Source organism: Phycodurus eques, chromosome 23, assembly GCF_024500275.1.
Source record: "Phycodurus eques isolate BA_2022a chromosome 23, UOR_Pequ_1.1, whole genome shotgun sequence".
Lineage (NCBI taxonomy): Eukaryota > Metazoa > Chordata > Actinopteri > Syngnathiformes > Syngnathidae > Phycodurus > Phycodurus eques.
In genome coordinates, this window is record NC_084547.1 from 4,595,771 (window position 1) to 4,608,121 (window position 12,351).

The 12,351-nt window shown below is 44.0% G+C and overlaps 2 protein-coding genes across 10 annotated transcripts in view; both read right to left on the reverse strand.

Moving 5' to 3' along the window:
* Positions 1–2,540: 2,540 nt before the first annotated feature.
* zdhhc21 (zinc finger DHHC-type palmitoyltransferase 21) lies at positions 2,541–6,934 on the reverse strand. Its single transcript, XM_061669118.1, has 8 exons — positions 6,868–6,934; positions 5,603–5,776; positions 5,017–5,115; positions 4,839–4,950; positions 4,237–4,375; positions 4,041–4,157; positions 3,731–3,774; positions 2,541–3,638 (listed from the first exon to the last, which is right to left on the reverse strand). The coding sequence occupies exons 2-8, from the start codon at positions 5,754–5,756 to the stop codon at positions 3,506–3,508; spliced, it is 798 nt and encodes a 265-aa protein (XP_061525102.1). The 5' UTR covers positions 5,757–5,776; positions 6,868–6,934; the 3' UTR covers positions 2,541–3,505.
* Positions 6,935–7,184: 250 nt separating this feature from the next.
* Positions 7,185–12,351, reverse strand: part of mark2b (MAP/microtubule affinity-regulating kinase 2b) — a 30,009-nt gene continuing 24,842 nt past the window's right edge. For 5 of the 9 annotated variants that reach the window (XM_061668643.1, XM_061668635.1, XM_061668638.1 and 2 more), the window contains 3 exons: positions 10,098–10,136; positions 9,560–9,669; positions 7,185–9,118 (listed from right to left, as the gene is read on the reverse strand). In XM_061668643.1, coding sequence (XP_061524627.1) covers positions 8,769–9,118; positions 9,560–9,669; positions 10,098–10,136 — 499 coding nt within the window. In that variant the 3' untranslated portion in view covers positions 7,185–8,768. The remainder of the gene's footprint in view (positions 9,119–9,559; positions 9,670–10,097; positions 10,137–12,351) is intronic. The other 4 variants (XM_061668637.1, XM_061668636.1, XM_061668641.1 and 1 more) reach the window with 2 other exon arrangements.

The window sequence follows — 12,351 nt, forward strand, 5'->3', positions numbered from 1 at the left end:
ATGACAAATGTCATCAGAAGATCTTAGGCAGAAAATAGTTCCTGAATCCAGAGGTGGTAAATATACTCACACGCTGTACAGAAAAGAAAGGACAAAAAAAAGTCCTGCAGTTTTTCAGGCCGAAAGAGTAAAATGTCGTCAAAAATGACGACTCGAGTCCAGCTACCCGATTGATCCATTTAAGTACACTAATGAAGTATTTGTACTTCCCACCGCCGCTTGAACAAAGAGGTCCAAATTGGTCAGAGGTGTCCACTCACCATCCACCAAGTCCTGGCTGCCACATCGTAACACAGCTGCCATCTGACGGGCCTCTCGCACACGTTGGCAGCCATCGCGCGGGACGGGACGGGACCACGGAGCCCGAGAAAGCGCGTCGGCAGCGGCTCGGACCCGAATGCGGCGACTACGCCGGTCGTGACCCCGCGGGTGCCCTCCCCGCCACCCCTCCTCATACAGACACCCCCCGCCCCTGAATGTGGATTAATGACAACAACTGCCAATCATATGTGAATTCATGTTTTGTGAGCTACGTTTGAGATTAAAGTCACTTTGTGCAATAATCTCCACCGCAGACAACATTGCAACATTATTCCTAAAGCATTTACCGACAGGGCACCACACTCGAAATATGGCCGAACATCAGATCTTTTTCTTCCCTCCCCCCCCCTTTTTTTTTTTTTTTTTTACTTACAGAAAACATAAATAACTGAAATTCAAAATGAGTTTTGCGAGCATTCACTTTTTCAGAAATATATCTTTTGCTTTTTATGTTTATTTACAGATAATGTCAAAAGAAAAATAAGTTAAAAAAAAAATAAAAAATAAAAAAAAAAAGAACCCCCCCCCCCCCCCGCCACAAGTAGCAAAATTTTAGACAAAAGTCTGATTGAGACAAAAGTCGTGCTTTACTGCCATCTGTGGCATTTTGGTGCCAAGAAACAGTAATGAAGTGTGTTGAGGAGTTCCACTTGGTCAAAAGTAGTACTTTATCGCCATCTTGCAGCACCTTGGTGCAAAGGAATTCTGTCAAAGTGCGTTGAGGAGCTTTTCATTTAGACAATAGTAGTACTTTGCCGCCATCTTGGTGCCAAATAACTCAGTTGAAGTGCGTTGAGGCCCTTCATTGAGACAAAAGTAGTATTTTGATGCATGATTGGACCGCAATAATGTTTTATTGCCATTTATTAATCAAGTAAATATTCATTGTATATTCAACACATCTTGATGACTAAATAAAGCTCCTCGACTCACTTCGACATAGTTCCTTGGCAATGAGATCCCATAAGATGGCGCCAAAGCACTACTTTAATTGCGTAAGTGAGTTGTTCAGCGAATTACAGAGGAACACCCGCACGGTTTCGCTGTGTTTTTTGTCGTTGAGGTCGTAATTCAGCGACAAGACTCTCAGGGTGGTAAATATTTAAATGGCAACAGGTCGCATTCAAAGACAAAAAGTAGCCATCAATCTGGAAGAAGTCATGCGATTATACTAAAAAATCTTCGCAGGCCCCAAAAAAATCGATACGTTTCATCGTCTTGATGGGATTAAGCGTTTCTCGTTCAACTTTTAATTGGATTTCGACTTTCTACAATGAGAGCTTATTTGAAAATCAATAGGCCAATCAATAACCTGCGTGTAAAGGAAGTCGTCAATGGAAATTCACTGGCAGACCCCGCTGGGCGAACGAAACACACGGGAAATGTCCCTTAAAATACGAATGACGTTTTAGTTGTGCGTTACAGAAAACAAGTTGATCTCGACAGCAAGCGCGGACGTGGCCAAATCGGCGCCAATCGGACCCGGGAGACTTCGGAAGTCCGAACACCGCAACTGGAAACTAGAACCTTGACGCGATATTAGCGACCTGGGGCAAACGCATCTTTCCGCTTAATCCGTGTCTCCCAACGCCAAGCCGAGGCAGGTACACGCCGCCTCGGGACGTCCCGCAGCACAAAGTTGATGTGATTATTTTGTTGATTATTATTTCTTTTGTTCAGCCAGATGTCACGGACAGACCAAGTGGCAGGTGGCCACTTATTGAATTAGTCCACTCCAGCAACCATTACGAGAGATTAAGAGCTTCTCTCGACGGCCGCTATCGAGTAAGGGACTCCTTTAGCAAATTAAACGTTGATCCGGTCTCGTTCAGGTTGACCTTATTTGCTGATGCCGTTTTTGTGTGTCCTTCATTTTGAAACTGAGCAGGATGTGCGACGATAAAGTCTCGTTTATTTTGCTTTGTTTGGTTTTTTTGGCTTCCGCGGAGGTTATCTTGACCTGGATCTCGCACAGGATTGTTGACATTTGTTTGTCCAGTTATCCCGGGTTGTAGAGCACAAAACGCCGTGTGTGCGCTTTAGACAACACACGTCGATTATGTTCACGGCTGTGCACGCGTTACGCACGCCTCACTAAGACGCGAGAACTTTTCAGGACAATGGAGCCGCCACTCGGACTCTTAAACAGATCCAATTCTTATTATTTCCAGAGCATGCATAAATCATGGGCGGTGGAGTCCAAAGTACTTAATGCAGTGATTTATTCCCCTTCTATTTGGACAAAAACTCAAACAAGTGCAAATTAACAGAACACTTTTAAATAACAACGTTGCTGTTTTTGTAGTAAACACAGAAACCCCACGAACGGCGCAATAAATACACTGTGTTCCAAATTTCGGAGAAAATATGCTTATCGCCGTGGTGGTTTTGTTCAATAAAATCCCCATTATGAGAAAGCCTGCAAACCACATTGACTATTTAGAAAAATGAACAAAAAGAGCACTTGCGTCATAATTTGAAACACAGTGTAAGTAATGTAAGCAGTGGCATAGTTGAATCACATTCAATCATAATAATATCATAACTCCATTCGTAAGCGTGGGATTTCTTTCACGATCATCACTCGATTCACACTTAGCACCGCTGTCGGGTGTGATCAATAGACAATTCGTAATTGGCCACATATTTTTTGAAAAAAATAATAAATACAACACCGAAAAAAGATAACAATTGAAGACAAAAGGGAGGAAAGAAAAACAAAAAGATGTGAAAAAATATTAAGAATTGATACAAATTCCATTTATTCATTTTACCAAAAAATTCCCCCCAAAAAATAGCATTTAATTTTTTTTTTTATTTTTTATTTTTTTTAAAAAGACTCACGAGAAAACATAAAATACTTCAAACCCAATCAAACAGCATCATAAACACTCCAACCTGAAATATATTATTTTAAATAGAATCTTAAAAAACATCCATCTTCAAAATTCTCGACACAGATGCGATCTGGAGAAATACAGTTGAAAAGCGTGCCTTCAAGAGTACCATTGATGATCGGTGCGTAATATTGTGGGAAAAAAATAAAACAGCTGTAAAACTTTTAAGCTGGAGTGTTTGTGTAATACGACATCATAATAATCAAACCAACCTGAGAGCGTTTTGCTTTTACCGGCTGCTTCCACTGGCATGACTGCCAACAATACCGTTTGGGGGGGGGGGGGGGCTACACCTGGGCTCCGAAGCGGCTGCCGGCTAGGAGCGCCCGCCTGCTTCGGAGCGGCACGAACCACAGCGCCTTCCGGTGGGTGCCGCACACCTCGGCCAGCGCCCGCTGCCACGATTTCTTCAGGCCGTGTCTGTGGAGGCCAAAACCACAAAAGTCAGGAGAGGGGATCGGAATCAGAATCGGCAATCGATGACGAATCAGAAGAAGAAGCTGCGAGCTTACATTTCACTCGAGAACTGAGTCATCTTCTCGATAGTGGTGGTATCCTGTCAAGTATCAAGACATACGTTCGGTATTAGTTCTAAAATCCGTTCAAATTTGAGCAATTTCCTTCTGTCTGATCAACGAACGCAAATAGGCAATTATCGGATCTCTCTTAACGATTATGGCGATCCTTAAAACGTGCGGGCAACAGCTGGACTCCATATCCAATACCTCCAATATCATTCAAAACTCATCTTACAAATTTCCCCTCAAAACAAATGTTTTACAGATGATTTGATATTGAAAAAAATGCACCCGAAGCGCTCACCGAGAGGACGCCGACCAGCTGGGAATAAAACAAGGCCGAAATGCCGCCGAACATGACCACGCCCGTGATCGCCGAAGCCCGCAGCAGAGCCAGCTCGTGCCGCGTCGTGAACTTCTCCTGGCGGGGGGAAAAAAAACAAGTGCGGAATGAAGCGGCGGGGAAAAGCGTTGGCGTGTGATGTCAGAAAGCCCAGTACCTGGTCCAGGTGCGCGAGGGGCTGGAAGTAATAGTACTGGCAGAAGTCCAGCGCCACCGTGAAGCCACTAAGGACCTGTGTGTAGAAGCAGAGCTGCAGGAAGAGCCAGTGATTGTCTTCCCCCACGCAGTTATTGATCCTGGAAGGAAAGTGCAGTCATGTTTATAATGGCCAATGTTAATAGTTGAAACCGAGAATATTCAACAAACAAGGAGCCCAAAACACTCGAATAACTAACTGTGTCAGAGATGTAACTGCACAACGCTACAAAAATAAGATTGTCGATGCTCTGACTCCGCAATAAGCGAAGCGCAATATCGCGAGGGATTACTGCGCAATACTTTTTGTCTTTACTCCGCAGATGACCGACGCCGAGCGGAGCGGGCCAACGGCCCCCAAACTCAGAGCAGAGCAGAATTTCTAGTCAGCTAAAAGTCTTGTCACCCATATTTACCTTATTCACAAAAACAATAATGTGCGTATACATGCACGTTTCCGGTGCATTATTATAATTTTAATTTTTTATCCAAACAATCTAAACACTATTTACTACTATGTAAGATGAGTTTGAAATGATATTGCGCATTTAGGTTACCAGTTACCAGGGACAGTGGTGGTCCATCCTGCGTACACAGTGACCACAACGACTGCAGTGATGGGTCCTTTTGGGTCGCATTAGGTTGCACTTGTTGCACAGTTCCCAGTGCTCTCGCTCTGAAACACAAAGTCAGCAACCGGGTGTCGGACTCCAACACCCCCGTGTCCTGTCCGTTCACGTACCGGAATGAGGTATATGCGGGTTCGTCGGAAGGTGGCCGGGATCCGCCGTGGATGCCCTGAGCAGGGCCACAAAGCAGAGCGCTGACGCGGCGTAATAACCTGGAAAAACACCGTGCAGTGGAGGGGCAGCAGGGAAACATCCCCGCCATTTTCAATTAGCAAAAAAGATGAGAGGCACTCAATACTTTTATTTCATTTGTTTTTCACATTTCAATTTTAAACTTAGCTCCAAAAATACAAAATGTCAAAATGGGCCACAGGTCTGAATTTAATCTTAATCTTTTTGGTTGGTGAATAAGGAACATATCTTCGCATAATCCGGACTAAAACCACCAGATTTCACGCAAGTACAGTGTACCTTGGAAAGTTTCGCAAAGTAGAAACATGTTTGAGGCATTATTGTACAGTAATTGGCTTCAATGACTTATATCTGCCCACTATCTGGAAAATCCACTTAAGCGCAGTATCGAAGTATTTGTACTTCCCACCACTGCCGTTTTGCATTTTGGATCGCAGTTAAAAATTGAAACGTGAAACTTTTTTTTTTTGTGTTTGATTCCTTTTGGGGGGATTGTGCAGTCCTTACAAATGACGACAGCCCAGGGTATGTGGCCTTCTCTGTAGTGCGGCAGCAGAACCAGCTCGGGAACGAAGACGGAATTGTAGAGCCAGATCCCGAAGACGACGCCGACGCACAGCCAGCCCGCGGGGTCCACCACCAAGTGCAGTCGGGGTTTCATGGCTGCTGCACCTCCAAGCGCTACCAAAACAACAGGGGGTTAAACGGCACAAGCAACTTGAAAGAATATTCAAGACTAGTACAAATGGAAAATGGAGGATTTTTGTTGGCTAACACTATCAAGAAGCCTCAATTAGCTTCTTTTTGTGTGATTTTCTTGACGTCTTCCTCGTACTTGTTAAAACGTTTTGTTTTATCGCGGCCATATTTTAATCATGCACTGAAACTGGCTCGAGCCGGTTACTCAACGCTATAAGCCATCGAGAGGAAGAGGAAAAAAAGTGACAAACATGACTCAGCAGTCCTTCGTTATATTTTTTGGCAGCGGTAAAGGACCGTGTCGCTCAAACCGACACAAAACTGTGACTCATATTATTAGAAGGACAGTTTTTCACGTTTTAAAAACATATCACACAGCTAAGTTTGTTCTTAACCGTTTCGCCCAGCAGCTAACGCTCGAACATTAGCTTTGACTTGGAACCCTGTTACCGTTAATAGCAAAATAAAAATTCGATAAGATTCAAAATGTAACTGGTTAGGATTTTATCAACAATATTTTCTCAATGTTTTTCCAGTGTCTGAGTATCTGTGGCAGGTGAGCGCCAAAAAACAATATCAAAACATATGACAAATAAAATAAAGTACAGTACATGATAGAGTCGAGTTGATGCTTGAGCTAGATGAATCAAATATTTATAACATGCTTTCTTTAGTTGTTGTTGTTTTTTTTAACATGAAAACCCCTAAAAGGTATTTTTTTCCTCTCTTTTCTTCAAATGGTGACCCTCCAATTCTGGAATGACCCTAAAAGTGGATAGGATGTGATTTGGATCCATGACATCAGTTAGAATTCAGGAATAGTATCAATGGAAATGTATACAATTTTCGTTGGCGAATAATAGCAAGAAGACTCAATAAATATTTTTCTTCTTAACATCAGTTTTGTAAAAGTGAAAACACTATCATTAGCTAGCATACGCAATTATTACCCTGTGATAATCGCGTGGGTTTGGCGTGCAAAATATGAATGCTCGTTTTCTGCGGTAGGTTAAATGCTCGTTCAGTTCAGAATATTACCCACGTCATTTAGGAATTAAAATATGAAGACATACTTTTTGGATGATGTCCTACAGTGCGCAGGTGGCCTCGTCAATATTTCCGCATTCAACCCTCCATGGGCGGGACAGGAAGTGTCGGTGAAAAATAAGAGCGCTCTTCCTGTTACGTTCAAAACAATAGCATTCGCTCGTGAGGGGGAAATCTGTGACAAAAAAAATATAAATGGAATACGATGGATTTCAGGGCCACACTATCATTATATCATTGTTTTATTACTATCATTGTTAAGTTTTCATCGTTGAATCTTTGCACAAAAAACATACATTACATGAGCTGAAGACCACCCCCCCTCCCTTACCCCCTCCCCCAAACCCACCACTACAGTTACAGTTTGCTCAAAAACATTTAAAAATCAACGTAAATTACAGCAATGTTAAAACAAAAAAATAATGCGAGATAAAATCAAAAAACCCTGAAAGAGATAATATAACAGCAACAGCCAGAATAATCATTAGAATACGATACCCAGCACCTTAATACAAATGATCAAGTTTGAAAGAAAAACTGACTTTAAAGGAAATAAAATAAAGGACAGTGTCATCATGTTAGAATGTGACCAATCCTTGTCCCACCACATCCCGTGTGTGTGTGTTCGTGTGTGTGTGTGTGTGTGTGTGTGCGCGCGCGCTTATGCTGCTTCAACAAACTGGAGTCGAGCATGGACAAAGAAATTGATGCAGGTTGGGGCATTGGAACATTTCCCTCTGCGTTGTGGCTGTTAGAATAAAATTAAAAAAAAAGGGGGGGGATTTAAAAATAATAATAATTAAAAAAAAAAATCCAAAAACAAAAAGGAGTGGTCATCACCACCATTAATACCATACATTTGAGAAATCCTCAATTTGGGGGTTTGGTGCTGAACCTGGATGATAAATGTGTCCAAAAGGTGCACGACACCAACAGAAAAAAAAAAAAAGGCAGCAATGATATGAACTGGACACGACCCCACCGAAAGAAAAACAAACAGAAAAACTGCACACATTTTACAAATCCCAAATTAGTATAACAACACCAAAATATATTATCAAATCAAAAGTATGAGAGAGTAATGCACCATTTGCCGTCGTTTTTGGAGATCTTTCCGACACGTATGCGCTGGTTGTGCATTTCACTCTTTTGACCAGTCAAATGAGGCGGTAAAGTGTGTTTGTGGTGGTGGGGGAATCAATTGCGGGGGGAAGGTGGGTTAGACATATACCTCTCTTTTCCAGTGCACAACTGTGTTGAGAAAAAAAAAAAAAAATGCCATAAAAGAAGGAGAATACACATTTTGTTTTGGGTATTAACGTCATGTCTAAATGGCCTGGGCTGACCTGACAAAAATCAAAGAGGCGGGGAGGAAAGTGGGAAATGGATGTAGGGTGCGGAAGGTTTGGGAGGAGGAAGGTATCGTTCGGGCAGAGGCATGAAGAAGCCATCCAAAACCATCTTGTGTGCGCGTGCGTGCGTATATGTGGACATGAGAGCCAACAGTCCTGGCTCAGTTGGGAGTCCACGCAACAAGTTTTGCAGGAGAAAAAACTTCGGGGGGAAAACGCCAAGGCTCCGCATTCCGTCACAAAGTTTCAGCTGATCCTTCATAGAGAATGTGCCGCACCGAGATCCCCGGCCAGAACCGTTCTACTAAAAAAGGGGCTGTGCGCAGAATAAATAGCAAGGAAGTGAAAGGAGTGCTCAGGAGCAGACCCGACATGCAGAAGAGTGATGACGGGGGACGAAAAAAATAAACTCAACAAAAACAAAGAAGAACCGACTGCCTTGGAACCAAAACCTCGAGACAGTAAGGTGAGAACGGATAGCCCTGCTGCAAACCACCGGTGTTATGTAAAATGGACCCCAGCCCGCTCAAAACCTCCTCCTGCATCCGCCCTTCGATCTCCGCTCTCCTCGCCGCTCACAGCTTGAGCTCGTTGGCGATCTTCGACGCAATGTTCTTGAAGGCGATGGACGTGCCCGAGATCCGCTTGAAGCGCACGCCGTTGAGGGAGAGCCGCGGCAGCTTGCACACTTCCATCTCCCACTGGACGAAGTCGTCGCGCGCCGGGTTGCCCGACACGCACAGCAGCATGTAGCGCTCGCGCAGCTCGTACTCGCAGCTGTTGGAGTCGAGCACCTTGCGGATCTCGCGCATCATCTCCGTGGGCTCCATGGACGACGTGGTCTTCATGGACCAGGTGAAGCGCAGCGAGCGCGGCTTGGCCGACTCCTTCTGGCCGGCGATGGCGGGAGGCGTGCCCGTGCCGCCTGGAGGGGCGATGAACAAAGAGGGCAATGATAAGAGAAGATGGCAGACGAACAGGTCGCGAGAATACCGTGGAAAACAGTGGTTGAATCCACAAGTCCACAGTGTCAAAATCAAGGCCCCGGGGGTCAGATCCGGACCGCCACATTACTTTACGTGGCCCGCTAAAGCAAATCATGTGTGTCTACGTCATGTTTCTTACTCAAATTTGTATCATAATTACACATTTTATTTACTTTTAATAATGCTGAGATATTGCAGCATATTTTTGTTGTTGTTACCAAACCCTTCTTTTAAAAACAAGTTGAACAAACTATTTTAAACTTTAAACTATGAGCAGAGGGTAGGGACTGGATGTTATTGGCATCGACGATTGTGTGTAGTGAATGTATGAATAAAATTTTCCACGATATTCTATTTTGTTGAGATGCACCTATACATACCAGTGTTCCCGGATCCTGGTGAGGAATTGTTCTCGTCATTGTTGGAAGAGGAGGAGAGAACGCCGCCGGACGTCTTCTCGGACTTGTCCACGGTGCTGCTCAGCATGGACCTGAAGGAGGAGGGCGGTGCGGGGGGAGGGTTGGAAGAGGCGGGAAAGAATTATTTGAAAAGCGGAGCGAGAATAAAGAGGAAGAGTGAGACGATGAGGACAATGAATGAACGACGACAAAAAACAATTAAGTACCCCTGTGTGTGTTTGCGTGGGCCTCTCACGACTCGGTTGTGTGTTGACTGTGGCAAACACAAACACGCATTTGGGTACAGGAAGGCTACAATTTCCCCCTCACTCACACGCACCCACATAACCATGCAGGATCACCTCCACACCATCATTCGCACCACTAATCTCCCATCCTGATTGGCCGAGCCGTTAGCACCGTCACCACCCGATTAAATCCCAGCTCAGAGATCATCTACTGCGTTTGGCTTCAGTCTACTGATTAGCGGGTAGGCGGGTCGTTCTGTTCTGTAGCTCACCTGCTGCCCTCTTCCCGACCCTCTCCCTCATACGGACTCCTCGGGAAAAATCAACACAAGTTTAGTCTTTTTGGGCCATAGCCAGTTGGGGGGTAACAGTAAACCAGCTGGTCGCGTACGGTCCGGCAGAACCCAACCACATATCAAATCCCACTCCGGCCTTAAGGAAGACTTCCAATTATGCCAAGATCCAGTTGAGGACTATACATGGCCCACAATTCTTTGCCAGCACACTCCGCAAAGACGGCTGATGTGAAATGAGCGAGCGATGGGCTTGAATAGTTTGGTTGGTCATGATTGAAATGCTTGGGATAAATATGTTAGGATCACAATATGCATATGGCGCACACCAAGACAAGACAAGAAAACATACAAAAACAATTGTTGTTGTTTCTTGCCAAAAGGAAGATGTCTTAAAAGAAAAACAGGCTCAATGGGAAATCTGGTGCTCCATTTTGCATGCTCATTGCGACATGATGGGATGCAAAACGGCTTTGTGGCATCAAGAGGGAACAAAACATCGATACAAGATACAGTGGTGCCTTGAGATCCGAGTGACCCGACTTGCAAGTTGTTCGAGATAAGAGTTTGGACCTTCCTTTTTTTTTTTTTTTTTTGCCTTGACTTGCAAGCGCAAACTTGAGATCCGATTGCGGTAACAATAAGCAGCAGTTTGGCAAATAGTGAACAATTCTTCAAAAAAAGAGGCTTCAAGCTGTTTAATGGCACTCCCAGTTGAAGTTTACTGTCAAGCTTAACATTAAAACAATGCATTTTAAAAAAGCGTAATGCCAACAAACAAGGCAAACGCCACTGATATGCGAACGGTTAGCGTCAATAGGCTTGGTTTTAGAAGCAACAGATGTCTGAACACAAACACATTGACAGATAATATAACAACACTCACAGGGATATTATTCTGTATCCTTGACGCAAAATGACTAATATTACAGTATCTTTCTGAGTCACGTACAGTAGCAGTACAAGTAGTACTATTCTTCTTCGTTTGTGTCTGCATAACTGTAGAATTGTGTACTGCCTCCTGGTGGCCAAGGCGGGCATGCCAGAAGGGGCAACACAATGAGCTGCATTGCATCATAAAATCAAGATGCACAAATTGTTTAATTCTTTAAATGTTATTACGCTGTTTTCTTTTTGTTTTGGGGGATTGGGGGGGGCAGTAACAGATTAATGGGATTTCCATTCATTTCAATGGGAAAAGACGATTAGAGGTCGGCTGATTTGAGTCACAAGCGTGGTCACAGAATGAATTAAACTTGTATGTCAAAGCACCACTGTACGTCTAAATGTACCTCAGCTCATCATATGGAAATGTGGGGAATTCAATTGGCAGTGTTCATTACATGTTCTGACCATCGGGTGGCACAATGGTCCAGCGACACAACTTGTATCAAAATGAATGACAAAAATGTTTTTTCAAAGCAGCAAGTCGGATGACATTTTTCCCCCTAGAAATGTAAAATGACTTGCATCATGCAAATATACATCAGGAGTGTGTGTGTGCGTTGACAGCATTAATGTCCAACCAGAGGTCAAAGTTCCAAGCCAGCCAGTTCTGTTGCTGCCACTGTTAAAAGAGAGCCAGTGAGAGGAAACACAGTGACAGAGTGCAGCCTTGGGAAAATAAAGCCCCATCCCTCCGGTATCCGCTCCTCCTTTCCACCTCCATCCAGTCCCCCAACTCCACCATTGCCGCTGGCCCGCTAGTGCAGTGATTCCCACCCGTGTCGCGGCAAATGATCCAAATGATCATTTACTCATGACAATTCCTATAGCTTTGTTCATCTATGGTACTGACATTTAGTGACGGGCAAATGCTCTTCCAGTCGTGCCATGAGAGTTTTCTGATGTAACATATGTTGCCTTTGCTCAATGAAAGTTGGGGAAAACTGCACTAGTGGGACATTTGAGCTACAAATCACTAAACTCGCTTTTTGGGTCGGGATGTACAAACAAACAAAAAATTCACAAGTGTTAACAGTTAGCAGCATGTGATCTTATGACTTATCATGATAAATTAGATTCTAATTGTGTACAATTATTAATAAACTGGTGAAATTAGTCATTTGTGTAGGCCTCTATCCAAGGGGAAGAACACTACAAGTTGCTTCTGCTGCTAAGAGAAAAAGGTAGGAAGCCTTTTCGGCTGTTCTCGCTTACAGAAGCCGGCAATTAAATGTTCGTGGGGTGGGGGGATGCGTTGGGTGCTGAAGGGGGGGCGAAGAGAAAGAGG

Excerpts from the sequence above, each read along its gene's own strand:
- zdhhc21 (XM_061669118.1), bottom strand. The coding sequence starts at position 5,756 with ATGAAACCCCGACTGCACTTGGTGGTGGACCCCGCGGGCTGGCTGTGC. Across the intron at positions 5,116-5,602 it reads ACCCTGGGCTGTCGTCATTT|GTTATTACGCCGCGTCAGCG; the intron begins GTAAGGACTGCA and ends GTGTTTTTCCAG. Across the intron at positions 4,951-5,016 it reads CCCGCATATACCTCATTCCG|AGCGAGAGCACTGGGAACTG; the intron begins GTACGTGAACGG and ends TTTGTGTTTCAG.